The sequence below is a fragment of the Schistocerca nitens genome, chromosome 9 (assembly GCF_023898315.1).
Source record: "Schistocerca nitens isolate TAMUIC-IGC-003100 chromosome 9, iqSchNite1.1, whole genome shotgun sequence".
Classification (NCBI taxonomy): domain Eukaryota; kingdom Metazoa; phylum Arthropoda; class Insecta; order Orthoptera; family Acrididae; genus Schistocerca; species Schistocerca nitens.
In genome coordinates this window covers 183,242,814-183,261,253 of record NC_064622.1, presented here as the reverse complement: position 1 = coordinate 183,261,253, position 18,440 = coordinate 183,242,814, and the positions used below count along the sequence as shown (strand labels likewise).

The 18,440-nt window shown below is 41.0% G+C and overlaps 1 protein-coding gene across 3 annotated transcripts in view; it reads left to right on the top strand.

Annotated features, from left to right (window-relative positions):
* The window catches only part of LOC126202892 (splicing factor, suppressor of white-apricot homolog), a 158,858-nt gene that overhangs the window by 100,860 nt on the left and 39,558 nt on the right, over positions 1-18,440 (top strand). For all 3 annotated transcript variants that reach the window (XM_049936965.1, XM_049936962.1, XM_049936964.1), the window contains exons 10-11: positions 1,653-2,327; positions 13,175-13,333. In XM_049936965.1, coding sequence (XP_049792922.1) covers positions 1,653-2,327; positions 13,175-13,333 — 834 coding nt within the window. The remainder of the gene's footprint in view (positions 1-1,652; positions 2,328-13,174; positions 13,334-18,440) is intronic.

Here is an 18,440-nt window from a genome sequence, read left to right as displayed (position 1 = left end):
GGAGGCGGGCTGCACGATGTTGGGGCGTGAGCGGAAGACGGCCTAACGGTGTGCGGGACCGTAGCCCAGCTTCATGGAGACGGTTGCGAATGGTCCTCGCCGATACCCCAGGAGCAACAGTGTCCCTAATTTGCTGGGAAGTGGCGGTGCGGTCCCCTACGGCACTGCGTAGGATCCTACGGTCTTGGCGTGCATCCGTGCGTCGCTGCGGTCCGGTCCCAGGTCGACGGGCACGTGCACCTTCCGCCGACCACTGGCGACAAAATCGATGTACTGTGGAGACCTCACGCCCCACGTGTTGAGCAATTCGGCGGTACGTCCACCCGGCCTCCCCCATGCCCACTATACGCCCTCGCTCAAAGTCCGTCAACTGCACATACGGTTCACGTCCACACTGTCGCGGCATGCTACCAGTGTTAAAGACTGCGATGGAGCTCCGTACGCCACGGCAAACTGGCTGACACTGACGGCGGCGGTGCACAAATGTTGCGCAGCTAGCGCCATTCGACGGCCAACACCGCGGTTCCTGGTGTGTCCGCTGTGCCGTGCGTGTGATCATTGCTTGTACAGCCCTCTCGCAGTGTCCGGAGCAAGTATGGTGGGTCTGACACACTGGTGTCAATGTGTTCTTTTTTCCATTTCCAGGCGTGTAAATAAAATAGTCTCTGGCTGTATAGTTCATTTTATAACTTTTTTTAATTACGTGATCAGTTTCAGGACAGCTGATTCATCCTCAGCTGCACATGTGCACACAGAAAAAATTTCCAAAAATTACATTCCATCAGTACACGTACAACATAACTGCAAAAGTTGTCAAGCCTGCTAGTCATCAGATCAGGTTAATTGCTTCACAGAGACCATACATAAAGTTACAATCTCTTAGCCAAGATCAAATATTAAGTCAGTAATATTTTCCATCTATGGAATATTAACATCATTATACATTATTGCAGCTGGAGACCATTTTATTTATGGTCCCTACCAATTATTACACCCTGGTATTTGTGTGAGTTGACTGATTTCAGTTGTGATTCATTGATGTTGTACTCCTAGGATACTACTTTTTTGTGTTTTGTGAAACATGCAATTTTACATTCCAGAAATTTGAAATTAGTTGCCTGTCTTTGTGCCACTTTGAAAACATACTAAGATAAGCATTTCCTCTCTGTTTACGGAGTAACGAGACAACTCTTTGTGTGGTGTAGCATCTTTGCTAGTGTTACTGCCCTCATTCTGAGAGCTCATGCACTAGATTTGTGTGCCATAATGGCAGTGAGAGTGTGTCTGTGATATGTTTTGTTTAGCTATAAAGGCAGTTTAAATCTGCTTTGGACTATATTCACAGTTTTTTACATTCTTGCTGCAGCCTCGAACAAAGGTATGTGAGAATTGTGCCTTATTGCCGAGAGTACTTTTATTCTTGAGCCACACCAAAGACACTAAAGACACTTCTGTTAGTTTATATACCTCTTGATATATTGTGCTTCTTGCCAAAATATGTTGCTCTTGTTGTATTTTATAGTTTCACAGTATTACAGTGTAGCTAATGTTCCTAACTTATAAAGTTTTAAGTAGGGTTTTATTCTGTTTAAAACAAATGCCAAAAGAAGTACTGGGAAATATTGTACCTGACATTTTATTTCACTTTCCAGCTCCTGTCTGCTTCTCTATTAAAAAACCAAGAGAGATGGAAGGTTTATTGGAAATGAGAAGCGCTTTGCCTATAGAGGAAAGTTCAGATGAAGAAGAGTCCGAAGAGTCCAAAAAATCAGAAGCAAACAAAAAACAGGAATCTGTGAAAAAACCGGAACCCGTGAAGCGGGTGGAACCAACAAAGAGATCAGAATCAAGTAGGAGACAGGAACAGAGCAGAAGACCTACAGAAGTTTCAGACCGGAAAAGAACTCATGACTTTTCTGATAGAGAAAGGGAAAGAGAACGTGAAAGGGATAGAGAAAGAGAGAGAGAAAGAGAACGAGAAAGGGAGAGGGAGAGGGAAAGAGAACGAGAAAGGGAGAGAGATAGAGAGCGTGAGCGAGAAAGAGAACGCAAGAGAGCTGCTGCTTCTGAACGCCGTCGAATGGATGCAGATCGAAAACGCCATATGCCGGATGCCAGGAAAGGGGAAATTGAGCACAAGAAGTCAGTACCTGATCGGAGGAAGCCTCAAGTGGAAGCAGAACAGCGACAGAGTGTCCAGCACACAGAGCAGAAGAAGAAGGAAAGAGAGAAAGAGAAAGAAGAGACTCGAAAGGAGACAGAGGTCATTGATTTGACGGGCGAGCTAGCAGAGGAGAAGAAGCCAGCAGTTGATAAGGACAAGTGGGGTATGTTATTTATTTTTAAATTTTATTGCAAAAACTGGTATTTCATTTTAAAGTTAAAAGAAGAAAAAAGATGTTGCTACATAAATATTTTATACAACATTTCAGGCATTTTGTGAAATAAAATTGTGCAGTAACAGATATTTCCATGCTTTCATGCTTTAATTTTACTATATTCTTAGAGAAATGTATGGAGAAAATAGTCTTAAAATCAGTTGATAACTTACATTTCTCATGTTAAAGAAAATGTAAGTTAGAGAATAACTAATTTTAACAGCTGTTCTACCTTTCTCGTAATAGTTAATGGCAGGGAGTATCATCAGAAGCAGTTTTATTGTACAGGTAAAAGAAACTGGAAGCTGCCACAAATAGCTTAATAAAATATGGCAATGAATAATTTTGTATAAAAAGGGACTGATGGGTTTCGCAGATATAGATAACCTTTAGTAGTTGACTTGAGAAGAGATTATTGTTTAGAATTCTGCGTCTAGAGAAAAAGGCTGAGAGATAAATGTACTGAAATAATGTAATATGATATGTCGGATCCAGCACGTTTAGTAACGGGGTTATCAAAAGGAGTCACCAACTGACAACAGAGGCTAAGTATTCAGTGGCAAAAAGTGGATATGTATGTATTGTGACATGAGATCAAAGGGATAATTTAATTGCAATTATGTAACAGAGGATGGAGATGAAAGAAGACTAATGGAGTGAAAATAAATGAAAAATAAGAAAAAGTTGTTATGCAGAAAATTTATTCATAATATGGAAGAAAAGTGAAAAAATAAGAAAATGTTGTTAGGCATAAAATTTGTATCTAAGATGGAAGAATAATGAAGGCAACAAGAATTTATCATGTGGGGGGCGGGGGGAGGGAGGAAAGGGAGGAGTTGTCAGATAGAGGATGAAGAAAGTTGAAAGCATCATTTGGGAGTATAGAGGAAGATGAGTACAAAGAGATTCTCATGGTGAAAGATTAAAGTTTGAAGTATTCGCTCATGGTCTATTGTTAGCCATTTAGGAGGCTACTGAATTGCTTGATGCCACAGTTGTGTTCCTCATTCTAGAACGATTTTGTTCTTATTCGAATAGCAGAGACATGAAAATTTCTTACAAAGAATAACACAAATTCTATCATTAACACTATAATGCAAAATCAGTGTTTTTTTTTGTTGTTGTCGTTGTTGTTGAAATGTCACAGAATTTATCATTTCCTCTGTTACGTGTAAAAAATGTTGTAAATCTGAAGGCAGCTGTTCTCTAATATTGATCACTGATAATTAATTAATATTGATGTAGAATCTTGACTTTTTCGCGTATATCCTTTAAATGACTTCACTTCTTGCATAGAGATTTGAAGCATTCAGGGTGAAGTCAGGTGAAAATAAGCTGCTTCCAATAAACCCTATTCTGGTAACAGTTTCATTCATTAATGTCCCGTTCCCTGACACTTCAGCAAAAAAAATTATGCTGGTTAGATGTTTAATGCAGTGTATCAGTTAAATTGCACAGTTTTGCAAGTTGCATATATGAGTATGGAAATAATCAAATACGACACTGTAACATTGTAAACATGAGAATGAACATGGTGCCTGCCCAGTTTGCTTGCATCGCAGCACAGGAGACATAACACCGTACCAACATCACTTTTGTCGCATGTTATATATGACAGAATTAGTCATGCTGTATGAGAGTGTAATTGCTTCTTATGGAAACACTATCGCTGGATTCACCAATTCACAAATTATCACCTTCAATCAACCTAAACCTCAAACTGTGCTAAAGATTTGGCTATCACCACAAATTTAATTTAATTTCCAAAATAGTAAAAGTAATATTTAATAACTATTGAAATGAACATTTACAGTATTCTCTTGGAGTGACAGGAACAACTCTGACACATCACATTTCCTGTGCTAATACAAGTAAATTGAACATGTCATGCTGATTGATTTGACTGTGAAGCCGAAGTCTTGTATTTGGTGGTTAAAATACTATGAAATGTGTAGTTCATTTGGAGAACTGTAATAACAATCTCTCAGAAGCATGTCGCTTTTTGGTATACTTTATTGTGCGAAGGTATTAGGAAGTGTGAGGCTGGCAGATAAAACTGTTATCTATATTCCACCTTGAAACAGCTTTGGTTTGTGGGTGACTCTTCAGTATGTCTTTTTTTCTTCCCAATACTTCCTCATTCTCTTGCTCCTGGCTATCTCTGTTTCCATGATCCTACTTTTCTTCCACTGCGTTTCTGTACCTGTACCTTCCTGCATTGCTACATATGGATTTTTTTACTTATTCTGATTGTATTCCAAATCCGCACCCCCCACCCCCTCCCTCCTGACCATGACTTCTTTTATCAACTTGTTTTCTGTTAATCCTGTTGTGCTCCATATCTGCTTGGTCAGTGTACTGCCCTCCATCCTTGGCAAATCTCAGTATTCTCCTCCATATGATTGATTGCTTGTAATTGGTTAAACACTGTCATACAGCTCCTGCTGTGATCTATGTATTCAGACTTCACCCCCTTTTTTTTCTTCTCCTTGGTTGCCTCTCAAGATCTTCAGTTCCTCCTCCTCCTCACTGAATACAGGCTGTCTTGCCCAAAATGACCGTGTCCATTGCGTACAATGTGGTATTTCTGATTGGGGATGTATAACGCCTCAGTTTTCTACTTGTGGACAGGTTTTATTTCCATATGTTGTCTTCACAATAGAAAGTAGTTTCTGCAGCATTTGGGACCTGTCTGTTTGCTATTGTTGGTTTGTAGCTTGCCTGTTACATTTCTCCCATGTAACAGAAGCTGTTCATTTGCCGTCACTTGACCTTCAACATTCTGGTTAGTCTCCACATTCAAGATATTGGTGTTATGTACGCTATCCTGAGGTTGGTTTTCACAGCACCTACAGCAAGATTTTACATGCCACTTTTGCATCTTCTTCGTTCTCATGTAGTAATGCTATATCATTGACAAAGGCTAAGTAGTCTACTGTTATGTTACGTTTTATTTTGTACCAAATCTGTACACCTTCAGTAGCCATCGTTTTTAATTGTATTAATTTACAAGAAAAACACCTTTCATTTTATTCATGCTCCAATGTTTTACAGCTCTAATTGTCTCTGTTACTGGTATGTGTGTGTTTTTTCTGTGTCAAAAGAGTAAAGGGTCACTGAGTTGGGATTTTTGTATCTCTTATGAGTTGCATTAACTGTGAGGTGTTCCTTATAGTTCTTCCATCTTCTATTTTATAGTTTTCAAATAGTGATTTTAACATGTGTCCTGCAAGTTTGTTAGTGGGAGCTATCTTGAGACTTCCAGTGTGTCTTATTGGGATGTTTGATTTATCGATTTTGGCTCAGCTGCTCTTCCACCCTATTTGCCAACAATCAAAAAAGTATCTTACACCTAATGTTCACTAGTGAGGTCCCTCGGGCAGTTATCCAGGACCTTTTGTCACCATTCTCATGTACTGGAATATTGTTGGCTTTTTTCCACTGTTTCCTCACATAATGACCTTCTCCATCATGCCCTTTCACAAATGGTTCAAAAATGGCTCTGAGCACTATGGGACTTAACTGCTGAGGCCATCAGTCCCCTAGAAACTTAGAACTACTTAAACCTAACTAACCTAAGGACATCACACACATCCATTCCCGAGGCAGGATTCGAACCGGCGACTGTAGCGGTCGCGTAGTGCCAGACTGTAGCGCCTAGAACCGCTCGGCCACTCTGGCCTGCATTTCACAAATGGTTCTCTTGCTTCATAGTCCTTTGTCCTGCTGTTCACGTCCTTAAAGAAGGCTCATGTCTAGTTTTTCTTCAATGCATAATTCGTTTCTTCCAAATTTTCATTCTGTGTCTTTCTCCTATCATTTTGTATATTTTAGTGATTGTGCTTCTCATTGTTTCATAGATTTTTAAATTCATTCTCTTTCTTAGTTTCCTGGAAAACCCTCCATATTTTTCTTCTAGACACCTTCTTCACATTCATTCATTCATCCACCACTTGTGTTTTCTTCTCTTGTAATGTAAAAGTCTCTTGCTTAACCCTGTGATGTGGTCTTCTGTTTCATATAACATACCATTTGGACTTCATTGTGTCCTCATCCTTCAGTCTTGTTTCTTGCAATGCCAGGATGCTGAAATGTCACCTTTAATGCTGTGGCTTAACCAAAATCAAAAACGTGGAAGGACTTGGCCAGGATTTTAAATACACATCATTCACCATTTGAAAAACTTTATTACCACATATATAAAGAGAAACAATTTCCGGGATGAGCAACAATTACATTAAATGGTCATTAAAAAGGGAACAACAGAATGACATTTTCACTCTACAGCGGAGTGTGCGCTGATATGAAACTTCCTGGCAGATTAAAACTGTGTGCTGGACCGAGACTCGAACTCGGGACCTTTGCCTTTCGCAGGCAAGTGCTCTACCAACTGCCAGGAAGTTTCAAGGGAACAACAGTTTGGATACCACAACCGTTATAAAATGAAACAGGGCCTTTTATCAAATTATAACTTTTTGTAGACAATCCCTTAAACTGCAAACCTTTAAAGTCATGACCGAATGTTGTTATAATTCAAACCACAGACTCTACAATTTTAACAAAGCACACAGCTGGGAGAACAGTCATGAGCACAAGTAACTTAAATACAGGATGCCATTACTTATGAAAAGAATTTTACAAATTTGCCGCACTGGGCTGACTCAGCATTTAAACAACCATGGAACTAAGATGGAACATCCAGAACTTTAGACTTAAAAATAAAAGAAAACACACAAAATATTAGGAATAGGTGAGGCCTCTATAGCTCAAGTGAGAAACAAATTCTGGCACCATAGCCAACATTTGAATTCAGTGACTGAAGAAACAAATTCAATATTTGGCAGTGTGGCCTTTTTTTTTCCCCTGTTAAAAAATAAAGAAACGTTCATTATGGAGGAACTACACTCTGTGCAAGACCGGTCACTGCTAACAACGCATGGCCAGAACATTCGGCACAGGTAAATCCCATAAGTACAAGGTTTAAGCCTTGCAAAGCAGATTACATGCTTTCCTCTTACAAGAGTGAGTGGTAGCACCATACACAATAAATAGAACCCAACAGGACATTGACCTGACACAATAAGGAATAACTAAAAACAATTTTTGAAAAAAGAGACAGCATTGGTCGTATATTTTTACTATTGCAGAATCGATTTTCTGTCACTGAGTGACCATCTTCAGTGCTATATTGTATAACTTAAATTGGGATGCACTGTTGACACTATGCATTACGGCGATCACATAGTCTATGTGATCGCCGTAATGCATAGTGTCAACAGTGCATCCCAATTTAAGTTATATAATATAGCACTTAAGATGGTCACTCAGTGACAGAAAATCGATTCTGCAATAGTAAAAATATACGACCAATGCTGTCTCTTTTTTCAAGTATACCTGTTATCTGGTCGTTGTGCACAAGACAACATGGAGTCGCCAATCAATAAAAACAATTTGTTTGCATATAGGCACTGCGCTTATGAAATACAGTCAACTGTGGTCAAACCAAGCGTGAGGTCCCCAAATCCAGTGCTGTTACAGCCCCAGGCATTAAAGGGGAGGGCTGTTACGTTAAGTAAACCACTAAACTAAAAGAATGATCAATTGAGACCAGGAGTAGCTTCCCGTAGCAATTAACAAAAAAACTTGGCCAAGTTTAAAAACACATTACACTGTCAGAACAAGGGGTTCCAAATGTATAGAATAACTGTGTACTTAGGTCCTCAGAATGAGAGAAACAGCAGTTACATAACAGATTTACTAGATTACAATTAAGTTAGTTAGCGAACGGTGACCTCCACTGGTCACTTATGCCTTTAGAATGAGGAAAACAGCAGTTACATGAAACAGTTAACAGATCAAAATTTCGTAACTTTCCAAGCAGCAACCTTCTTGGTGAAGGTGGTGGGGCCAGTGAGGGATATAGAAGCACAGCTGTAAAAGCAGTACAGTCAGAGAGTCCTGTAAAGCAGCATACCGTACTGTCCATGATGCTGGTACAGACTAAATGTACATGTCCACCACTACACGCTCAACACTGCCACAGTTGCAGCACTCGGGGAGAATGGCAAGTTTGAGTAACCTTATAGTATTCATGCACTATGGATATTGCAAAGAATGGTAGAATAGAAAATAATTCCAGAAGTAGTGCCGAGCATGGACTAAGAAACCTAAACAGCAAGGAATTTGCAACTCAGCTTGCCTCCTCTCCAATTTACAATCGCACCAGGGACGAGACAGGTGGGGCAGTGAGGCTCTTACACAGTGAGAACAATCATGCTCACTTGTAAAAGTTCGATCTACCCTTTCAGACAAAGAGTGAATTTCTTGGAGCCAAAATTAACACTAAGAGAACAAGCAACAAGAGGGCTTAGTATTGCAGCCATGTATCACCTACCATGCACAACTAGATTATTACACAGAAAATTAATCAATTCCGGAAGACTACACTAAGAAAGTCGTTGTGCATACACAAACATTTCCAATGTCCTAATTCAGTCTGCCTCGCCACAAATTTGAGCCATGTGACCCCCCCCCCCCCCCCCCCCCCCGCCCCCTTGACACCGAGATAGGAGGATGTTGCCGATCAAGCAACACTTGTCTCTGCTCATTAGTCCCTGAGGCAGTGCCATGCTTCCATGATTGTGACATCACAACAACACCCTTAAATAAACAGTGCACTGTATACTGTGGCCTCAAACTTGTGTAGATGAGGCAGGCAATTTGTAAAAGGAAAGGGAGCTGACATCTCTCATAGGACACTCTCCATCGCATCCCCCTGAGATTTAGTGGTAAGAGGGCGCAGTTGACAGCCCTTCCAAAACTGAACACAGTTCAAGCATGAAAAGAGAAGAATGTGTAAGTAAAATAGAAACATTTAATAGTCCAAGAACAAGAAGTTCAATATAGAGCAACTGGGCAGAGAAATGGCGATGTGGTTATGGTGTTGGACTGCCAAGCCGGTGAGCCATGCTCAAACCTCCCTTGTGCCACTTTTTGTATTTTGCTGTCTGCCTTATCGAAATTTGTGTCTGTGACATGGTGTAACGTCCATTAAAGGTTGGGACCTATAATGACAGTTGATTCTGCAGAAGTAATCTATTAGCAGCTGAAAGGAAGTGGCTTTCAAATAGGAACCGCAAACGTTTGATGACACGATGACAAGTCAACCAAATCTTCTATCGGAAAACATGTCTGGTGTGTCATACATGGCATTAGTGACAGTTCGTGTGTCATATGATAGAAATCTCTCATTGATGCACCTAATTTGTATGACTGGCAGGTGAGTGAGATATGTCTTCTTGCCGGAAATAGGTGTTTGTATGAATGTGGATGTGATCACTTCCGAGGAAATGATGAAAACATAATAGTTCGTCACATAAGCTGCAACAAAAGAACTCAACAGTTTCACAATCACATAGTTTCTTCGAGCTATGTCAGAACATAGTTTTTAACATTTTTGAAGTTGCGTTCCATTTTGGCAGTCTTGCCTATTGAATTCCTTCATTGTAACATAGTTCACATCCGTTTATTTGTTGTTTTCATTTCTGTGAGATATTTGTGTGGTATCTCGCCTGCTCTCACTATTCATCTCATTTACTTGTGATGGTAATGTATTCTTATCATATGACTCATACTCTATAACCAATGCATAGTGTGATAACTGCCATGACTACAGAAGGAGAACAGACATTTCAGTGACCTGCCGGACAATTCATAATGTTGTGGGAAGGAAAAAAAGGGGGGGGGGGATCATGAGAGATTGTTGACGGGGCTCGCCTGCTTGGCAGTTCAACACCATGACCACTTACCCACGATGCCATTAGTGTATCAGGCTGCTCTTTATTGCACTTCTTGTTCTTAGACTGTTCACTGTTTCTGTTTTGCTTGTGTGCTTGTTGGGCTGTGCACTGGGCCATCTAACCACTAAATCTGAGGGAGGTTGCGATGGGGAGTTTCTCTTGTCAGATGCTAGTTCCAAATTCCTTCTTACTGTCCAGGACTGACTTTAGTTTGCCAACTTTGATCATGGTCTGTCTGTTAGTGGTGCCCAATTTAAAGGCCCAGTTTGATATTATTCTCTATGCCCAGTTGATTATGAATGCTGAGGTATTGGGGAGCTCTGACTCTACCTTCACATTTGATGTCGTCTCCCCAGAATCCGAAAGCTTGCTTCCGCTAACTAAGGTTGCCAGGGGCTAAGTACCTCCCGATGGAGGATTAGGTCCCATATGCTCCTTGGTTAGTTTCAAATTTGAAATATTAATTAAGCTACCACAGTAGCGGACAACTGAGGTAGTGAACCCCAGAGGATGGATACGGGGCTGCTCGTAATGAGAACTGAAACCTTTTGGAGGTGCTGTTCTGGAGTACAGATGCTGCAGTTTAGCTCCTGTCACAGCCATGACATTGTAGGTACCGTGTCTGGATGAAATTAAAGTTTGCACTGGAGAAAGTTCTTCCACTTTCCCAGCCATGTAGATTCTCACTTTCACGTGCTATTGAAGCTGGTGATTTTCATCATCTGACTCCCTTGGGGAGAGGAGGTGATTCCCCGCGTCCTTTTTCAGCTAGGCTTGGGACCAATTATGGAAGATTTTGAAAGTGGCTTTACTACTGTGGAAACATGAATTTTTTGTCAGGTAACTAGGAACCTTTTGAAAAACATGAAGAGGCAAATATTAATTTCATGAAGTAGCAAAGGAAAGATTGAAACCCACTGGGTTGCACCTCGATACTATATTGGACAACTCTTTATCTCCACAGATTGGTGCAAGTACGAGGGTTGTTTTTTAAGTAAGGGCCGTTTTTATTTTTTAAAAAAGAAACAAATACTTTTGTAAAAAAACTTTTATTTTCTGACTCTACACACTTTTACCTATTTTTCTACATAGTTGCCTTATTTATTTAAGTACTTGTCATACCGTACAACTAAGTTTTTAATTCCCTCTTCAAAGAATTCGGCCGCCTGCTCCGACAGCCAAGAGTTCACGGCCGCTTTCACTTCGTCGTCATTGAAGCGCTGCCCGCCAAGATGGTGTTTCAGGTACCGGAAAAGGTGAAAATTGCTAGGAGCAAGGTCGGGGCTGTATGGTGCATGGTCCAAAACTTCCCAGCCAAAAGAATCAGTCAAATCCCGAGTCTTTTGAGAGGTGTGAGGCCTAGCGTTATCGTGCAGGAGCAAAACTCCTTTTGTCAACATGCCGCCCCTTTTGTTTTGAATTGCTCTGTGGAGCTTCTTTAGAGTTGCACAGTAGACATCTGAGTTGATTGTCGTTCCTCGTGGCATAAAGTCCACTAGCAAAACACCGCGCCGGTCCCAGAACACAGTTGCCATAATCTTGTAGAATAGCGTCTGTTTGGCTTTGACCTTGACGGGTGAGGTTGTGTGTCTCCATTCCATCGATTGTCGCTTGCTTTCGGGAGTGATATGGGATACCCATGTTTCATCTCCACTGACAATTTGACTCAACATGTCATCCCCTTCTTCCTCGTAACGAATCAAAAAGTCCATTGAAGTGGCAAATCTCTTCCCTTTGTGGTCCTCTGTGAGGAGTGTGGGTACCCACCGAGAACACAGTTTCTTAAAGTTTAGGTTTTCAGACACAATTTTGTACAAAACCGATCTTGAAACTTGTGGGAATTCCAAAGAAAGAGTGGAAATTGTGAATCTTCTGTCCTCACGAATCTTTGTTTCGACTGCAGCCACCAAATCATCAGTGATCACAGAGGGCCGGCCTGAGCGTTCTTCGTCATGGATGTTTTGACGGCTATTTTTAAACTTTCTAACCCATTGACGCACTTTACCTTCACTCATTGCATTCACTCATTGCATTCAAGCCATAAACTTCTGTTAACTGACGATGAATTTCTGCAGCTGATAGGCTTCTCGCGGTCAAAAAATGTATCACTGACCGTATCTCACACGCAGCGGGCGATTCAATAATCGTAAACATTATAAAGTAGCACAGCGATGCGTACACGTCAGCTACAGAGCTGCAACTTGCATCAGTGTGAACGGGAAGGATGCCGGAAAGTGGCGCGGTGGCTTCTTGCGGCGTCCGCGCAAACCACGGGACTATACGCGCGAACAGCCCTTATTTTAAAAACAACCCTCGTATGTGTTTCAAAGCTGGTATAATAATGATGCTAACAATTAATAATGGTATGGAAAAGAATCTGTTATGTTTAGCTGACATGGCAGGTCTTGGCAGTATGGGTATTCCGAAATCCCTTCGAAATTTATTGTAAAGCAACTATCTGTGACAGCAGGAAATGTGGTCATTTGTCAAATTCTACTGTTGTACTGAAGGCAGTTTTTCTTCCATATTCAAATATATACTCACAGTTTTCACACAACAGTGATGGATCAGCACCATAATGTCTCAGGGGACCACTTTAAAATTACAGCACCACATCCTTATTAAAATCTTTCAACAATATATGGTTGCACAACTATTTTTTATTTAATTGATTATAATTAATAGATTTAATGTAAATGTTTCTTTTTTTCAGTACTGTAAGTAAATGTGATGTTTGCATTCAATAAATACAAAGTAATTGATAAGTGTATTTTCATGTTCGACATAACACTGAAGCTACTGAAATATGATAAAAATAAGGAACATACGGTACTTCAAAAGTAAGCCACCAGAAAAATAACACTGAAATTGGCAACAAGTATCAGTGAAATTGACTACTGACAGGGAAAAAACTTTGTATGTCATGTGTTAAATATGCCATTATGACGTAGTTTTTGTAGAACCAGATATGATGTGGACATTGTGATGGTATTTCAGCTGAAGAACGTCTGAAAGACCGTTTAGCAGCTGCTGCACGTGAGAAAATAGCAGCAGCAGCGAGAGAGAAGCAGATTCAGTTGGAGAGAAAGAGAAGAGCTGCAGCATTCCTTAATATGATACGTAAAGATCATCCCCTGCCTACAACACCAGTTATAGGTATGGTAATTGATTATTAAAACTCTATTTTGTTTCACATGAACAGATATAAGACAATGCATCATTGATTTTGACACATTCATTGTTGCAAGATATCCATATACAAATATATTTCCTAAATGTACATTTATACTTCACATGTCACATTATGGTTTGTGGCAGAAGTGGCATTGTGAGTACCACTTTCATTTTCTTTCCTTCTCTTTTGTGTGCAAGTGATGTGTAGGAAGGACAACTGTAAAACCTTTGTATGTGTTTTAATTATCTGAATTTACCACCATAGTCATTTTGTGAAGTGTGTTTGAAGAGGTAGTGTGTTGCTTGACTTATCTTTGATAGAAACTCAACAGTAATCTCTTCTGTGAAAGAAAACATTGTGTGTAGTAGGCTGTACAATTATCCTTTATTTGTTGTGCATTGCCCAGTTTTGATACTGTCATTTTCAATAACCTTATTTTTCAGATACTTTTACTGAACCTAATGGCTTCTTTGAGTTTAAACATTTTATCCATTCCCATTGGTTCAGTATTTGAAGCTCAGCCACCTTGGCTTGATAAGATCACTGCAGCTGTTCATGGCATTTATAGAATTCAACACATGCAGTGGCCACATGTGTCCAGTTGTGACAATACACCTATCGTCAAAAGAAAGTTACTCTTGTTCTTGCAGAGGAGCTAACTGACATTGTAAGTGATACATATGAGGGGGTATCTACAATAAGAAAAGAGTCTTACAAACCTCTGTGTCGACCACCCAGAATGCCACAAAATGTTTGCACAGCCATTTCTCATAAGCAGCCCAGTCTTTGGTGGATTCATTGTGGCAGGGTAGGGAGTGAACAACCGGCAGTTGAGCCTGGGTGAAATAGCCAACTGTTACAACAAGGCTGTATGTGCCTGCTGTTCTTGCAGAAATGAATGGAGTAAAGCCTCCATGAAAGAACTGAATTGCAGAAAAACCACAGGGTCAAAAACGTGAAAATTCGACCCTCAACGATGCTGTGTGTGGTCTAACTAGGAACAAGAGAAAAGGGCCATGGAGGGACATCAACAAGAATACAATGAAAGTAATTTAGCACAGATGTTGAGTCCCTGAGAGAGAGGGGGGAAAAAAACCACATTCAAACAAATAAGCTTTCGGCCAAAAAGCCCTTCATCGGCATTAGGTAGTGCACACGCACACGCGCGCACACACACATGGAAATGCAACACACGACCACAGTCTCTGGCTGCTGAGGCCAGACTGCAAGCAGCAGTGCATGCCGGAAGAAGCAGTCTGAGTGGTAGGGATAAGGAGGTAGCTGGGGCAGGGGGGGGGGAGGGAGGCAGGCTAGGGGAGGGGGACGGTAAAGTGCTGCTTGTGGGACCATTCAGGGGCAAGGTGGGGAGAGAGAGAGAGAGAGAGAGAGTAGGATAGCTAGGTTCCATTTGTTGGTTAGACCGGGGGGGGGGGGGGGGGGTGGGGGGGTGCGGCAACTGGAAAGGAGAGAACTAAAAGGACTGTGAGTGCATTGATGGAATAGAGGGCTGTGTAATGCTGGAATGGGAACAGGAAAGGGGATATGTGGGTGCAGGACAGCGACTATAATGACTTCTCTCTCTTTCTGGTGCCCCCATCCGGCTCTATATCTAACCTCCTGATTGCAACTAGCTGCTCTGCTGTCTCTCCATCTCCTCCCTGTATGCTTCCATAAACAGCACTTTACCTTCCCTTACCCCTACCCTGCTTTCGCTCCCCCTCCCTGACCCAGTTTCTCCTTATCCCCATCTCCGCCCCTCAGATAGTTTCTCCCTTCATGTGCTACTGCTCACAGTCTGGCCTTGTCAGCCAGAGACACTGTGGTCGTGTGTGTGTGTGTGTGTGTGTGTGTGTGTGTGTGTGTGTGTGTGTGTGTGTGTGTTTTACCTAATTCCAATGAAGGCCTATTTGGCCAAAAGCATACTTGTTGGAGTCTTTTTGTTTTGCCTATCTTCAACTCAACATCTCTGTTATGTGGTGTTCTTTGAGTATTGTCATTATTAACTCCTGGATTTTCCATTGTTTGAGGAAAGAAGTTTATACATCTCGAACACATTTCACAACTGACGGCCTGGTGGCTGTGCATGCCTGTATAAAGATGCTGCCCTTGTCAGGTGTCACTGGTGTAGAGCTGCGTGCACACACCAGAGCTGGTGATGATGCTCAGTAACCACGACTGGCGGCCACATCGAGTAGCTGCGAGCGTGTCATTTGAATGTCGGCATGCGCTACGCTTGCCACAGTGGCCCAATATAGCATCCACTGTGAACTGTAATTGTAGTAAACGGCGGGTTACTACACATGCTCTTGTACACATTTCAGTTCACATAAATCTTTTACACACTTGTATCCAACCTCAAACTCATCTTCAAATAATTAGACAAGTATCTGTTAATTACCATTATTCATCTCAACAAATACACAAAAATCCCCCTATATTCCTTAACTTCTCCATACATTATTGATCTCGTTACATGTGTCATCCTTATATTTAATATTGTTATGTAAACATGTCCCAACTCATCTACTTACACATTTTCCTGTGCATCACAACCGTATGTTATTACAATTCTCTAAAGTTTTTCTGTTCTTCCATTATTCATGAAACAATTCTGCAATATTACGTGTGATTCTTTACTGATGCTAATTAACGTCACTCAGTATTTTACTAGATGTTTCGTTTCAGATCTGGTACTTGTCCCTTTTCTTTCTAACACTAATATTTCTATAGTCTTTTGACATTGAACAATACAAACTCTTAGGTATTTCAATTACTACATCAATGTGAACTTCGTACTATTGTGATGCATATGCTGTAGGTTTTACTAAACTGTTTCTGATTGAAATATTTGTACAACCACTACTTGCTCTACTTAGTAACTACCACAACTTTCTTCCTCAATGTATAGGAAAGGGAGAGGAGTGAAACTTCAAACAAAAAGTAAAGCCCTAATCAGCTAGAATTGTACCATTCGCCAGCTGATATCTCAGCAGAATAATTGTTGGTTCGCTACAGGTACTCTGAATCTACCCCTTGGCCTGTTTTATCCTCATCTTCAAGTCGATAATAACTTTTCGTGTTTCCAACATGTCCTTCATACTCACTCCTCCCAAGTTGTGTTATTCCCAGGTGGGTATTCAAATAATACCATAAAATACTGACTCTTGGCTAAGCAAGATCTCATATGGTGCAAATTCTTTGGAATCACGTGATTGATGGTTCCCGACACGTTCAAATTCTTCCAAATATTCCTTTTGTGGCAGTACATTTTACATAATCAATTCAGTTCTTTCACCATCTGTTCTGCAGCGATTGGAGGCTGGCTTATATGTAGAGATGGCAATTAGTTTTGTTTGATGTTTTTCCAGTGCCATGTCATCTTTATATTTCCGCCCTGTGTTAGTCTGGGTGCACCTGTTATTACTGTTGACTAACGTAACAGCATTACCTTACCTCACTGTACTAATTCTTCTATCAGTCTCTTTGGTTTTGTTCTCTAGTTGTGTTCCTCCTTGTAAATGGTTGATATCGTGCATAACTCTCGTTGTCTTCTTGCCTCTGCACTGCTGCTGCTGGCCTTAAATTTGTCGCAAAGTTGCGGATTGTTAGGCGTTGCAAACTTGACATTGTGTTGTTGTCACAGTGAGAAACAGATACAAACAAATGTGTCATTTGGAGTAATGCTTTTAAATCTCATGTCTTCACAATCAACATAGTAACAAGAAAATGCAATGTACTCACTAATGCAAAGTGCGTGTAATCACAAGTTTTTCTTGGTAGCCAAGCAAACAAACAAACAAACAAATCAAAGCAAAATGCACTGACAGAATTAAGGTCATGGAACTCTGCACTGCAGCAAGGAGAACATTTCACAGTGGTCCTGGCGGCCAGTGTGTGAACCCTGTTTGACATCTGCTAAATGATCAGCTGATCATTTGACGTTTGGCATGATTGTCGCTTGTTGTTGTTGCACAGCCACTTCCGGGAAAGCAGATTACCATCCTCGATATCTTCAGTTGATACCCAGAGCGCTGTCCAGGTATCATGCCGGGAAATGCACCCACCCTCCAGAACATGTTCAGCATTGAGCCAGAGCCGGCAAAGATTCCGGTTGAGGCTGCTTGGTGATGAGCAAAAATTTGGTCTGGTTGTTGGAAGATGTGGATTTGAAGATTGTAGTATGAGGAATGCTGGCTTCCCTCTGTCAATGGAGACAGTGTTCATCTTGCCATTTATGAGTATTTCAAATTTTTTCTCACCTCTTTTAATGATGTGATGTGGGTGAGTATAAGGTGGTGTCAGTGGCCATTTGATGCTGCCATCTCTTCACAACATTACATGTGTACAGTATTGTAACTCTCGGTGTATGGAGGGTTGCACTTTATCATGGTGTAATGGTTGTTACAGCCATATCTGTATCTTCCTTTCCGTGAGGTGGGCAATGAATTCTGGTATATTAGTGTCGACCATTGAAAATGCACATGAATTGGTGAGTTCGCTGTGAAACCGTAGGACTTCCCCGTATATGAGCTCTGCTGGTGAGGCTTCCAGCTCCGGTTTGCACATGTTGCGTAGGTCGAGCAAAATCAATTATAAGGCAGATGTTCATTGAGAGTCATAGCACATTAATGCAGCTTTAAGCGACCAGTTTCAAAATTTGGCCAGTCATTACTGGCAGGGCTGTAACTTGTTGTTCTGTGGTGCACTGCGCTACAAAAATTACTCAGTTGGACAAGACAATCAAAATGAGAGATCCAGTGAAACACAAATCCAATAGCTAGTGTAATAGCAGAAATATTAACCACCAGATTGGTTTCTCGTCAGCCTGTGAAACTACTCATTACTGTCCACTACATCTTATAGATGTAGTGGACTTACAACATCATTATGAGGATGTGTGAATCATGCTGTTGTGCCTAGAAAATTATCTACCAGTGCATGAACGAGGTGAGATATCTTGCTGTGCTGGAATTATATGCATGCAAAAGCCTATGTTGAGTGTCCAGGTCACATAAAATGGCTAACTATTGTGTAATAGTTACCATCATGCTGGGGGGCGTAAGTTATGTAACCTTTCGAAGACTTGCT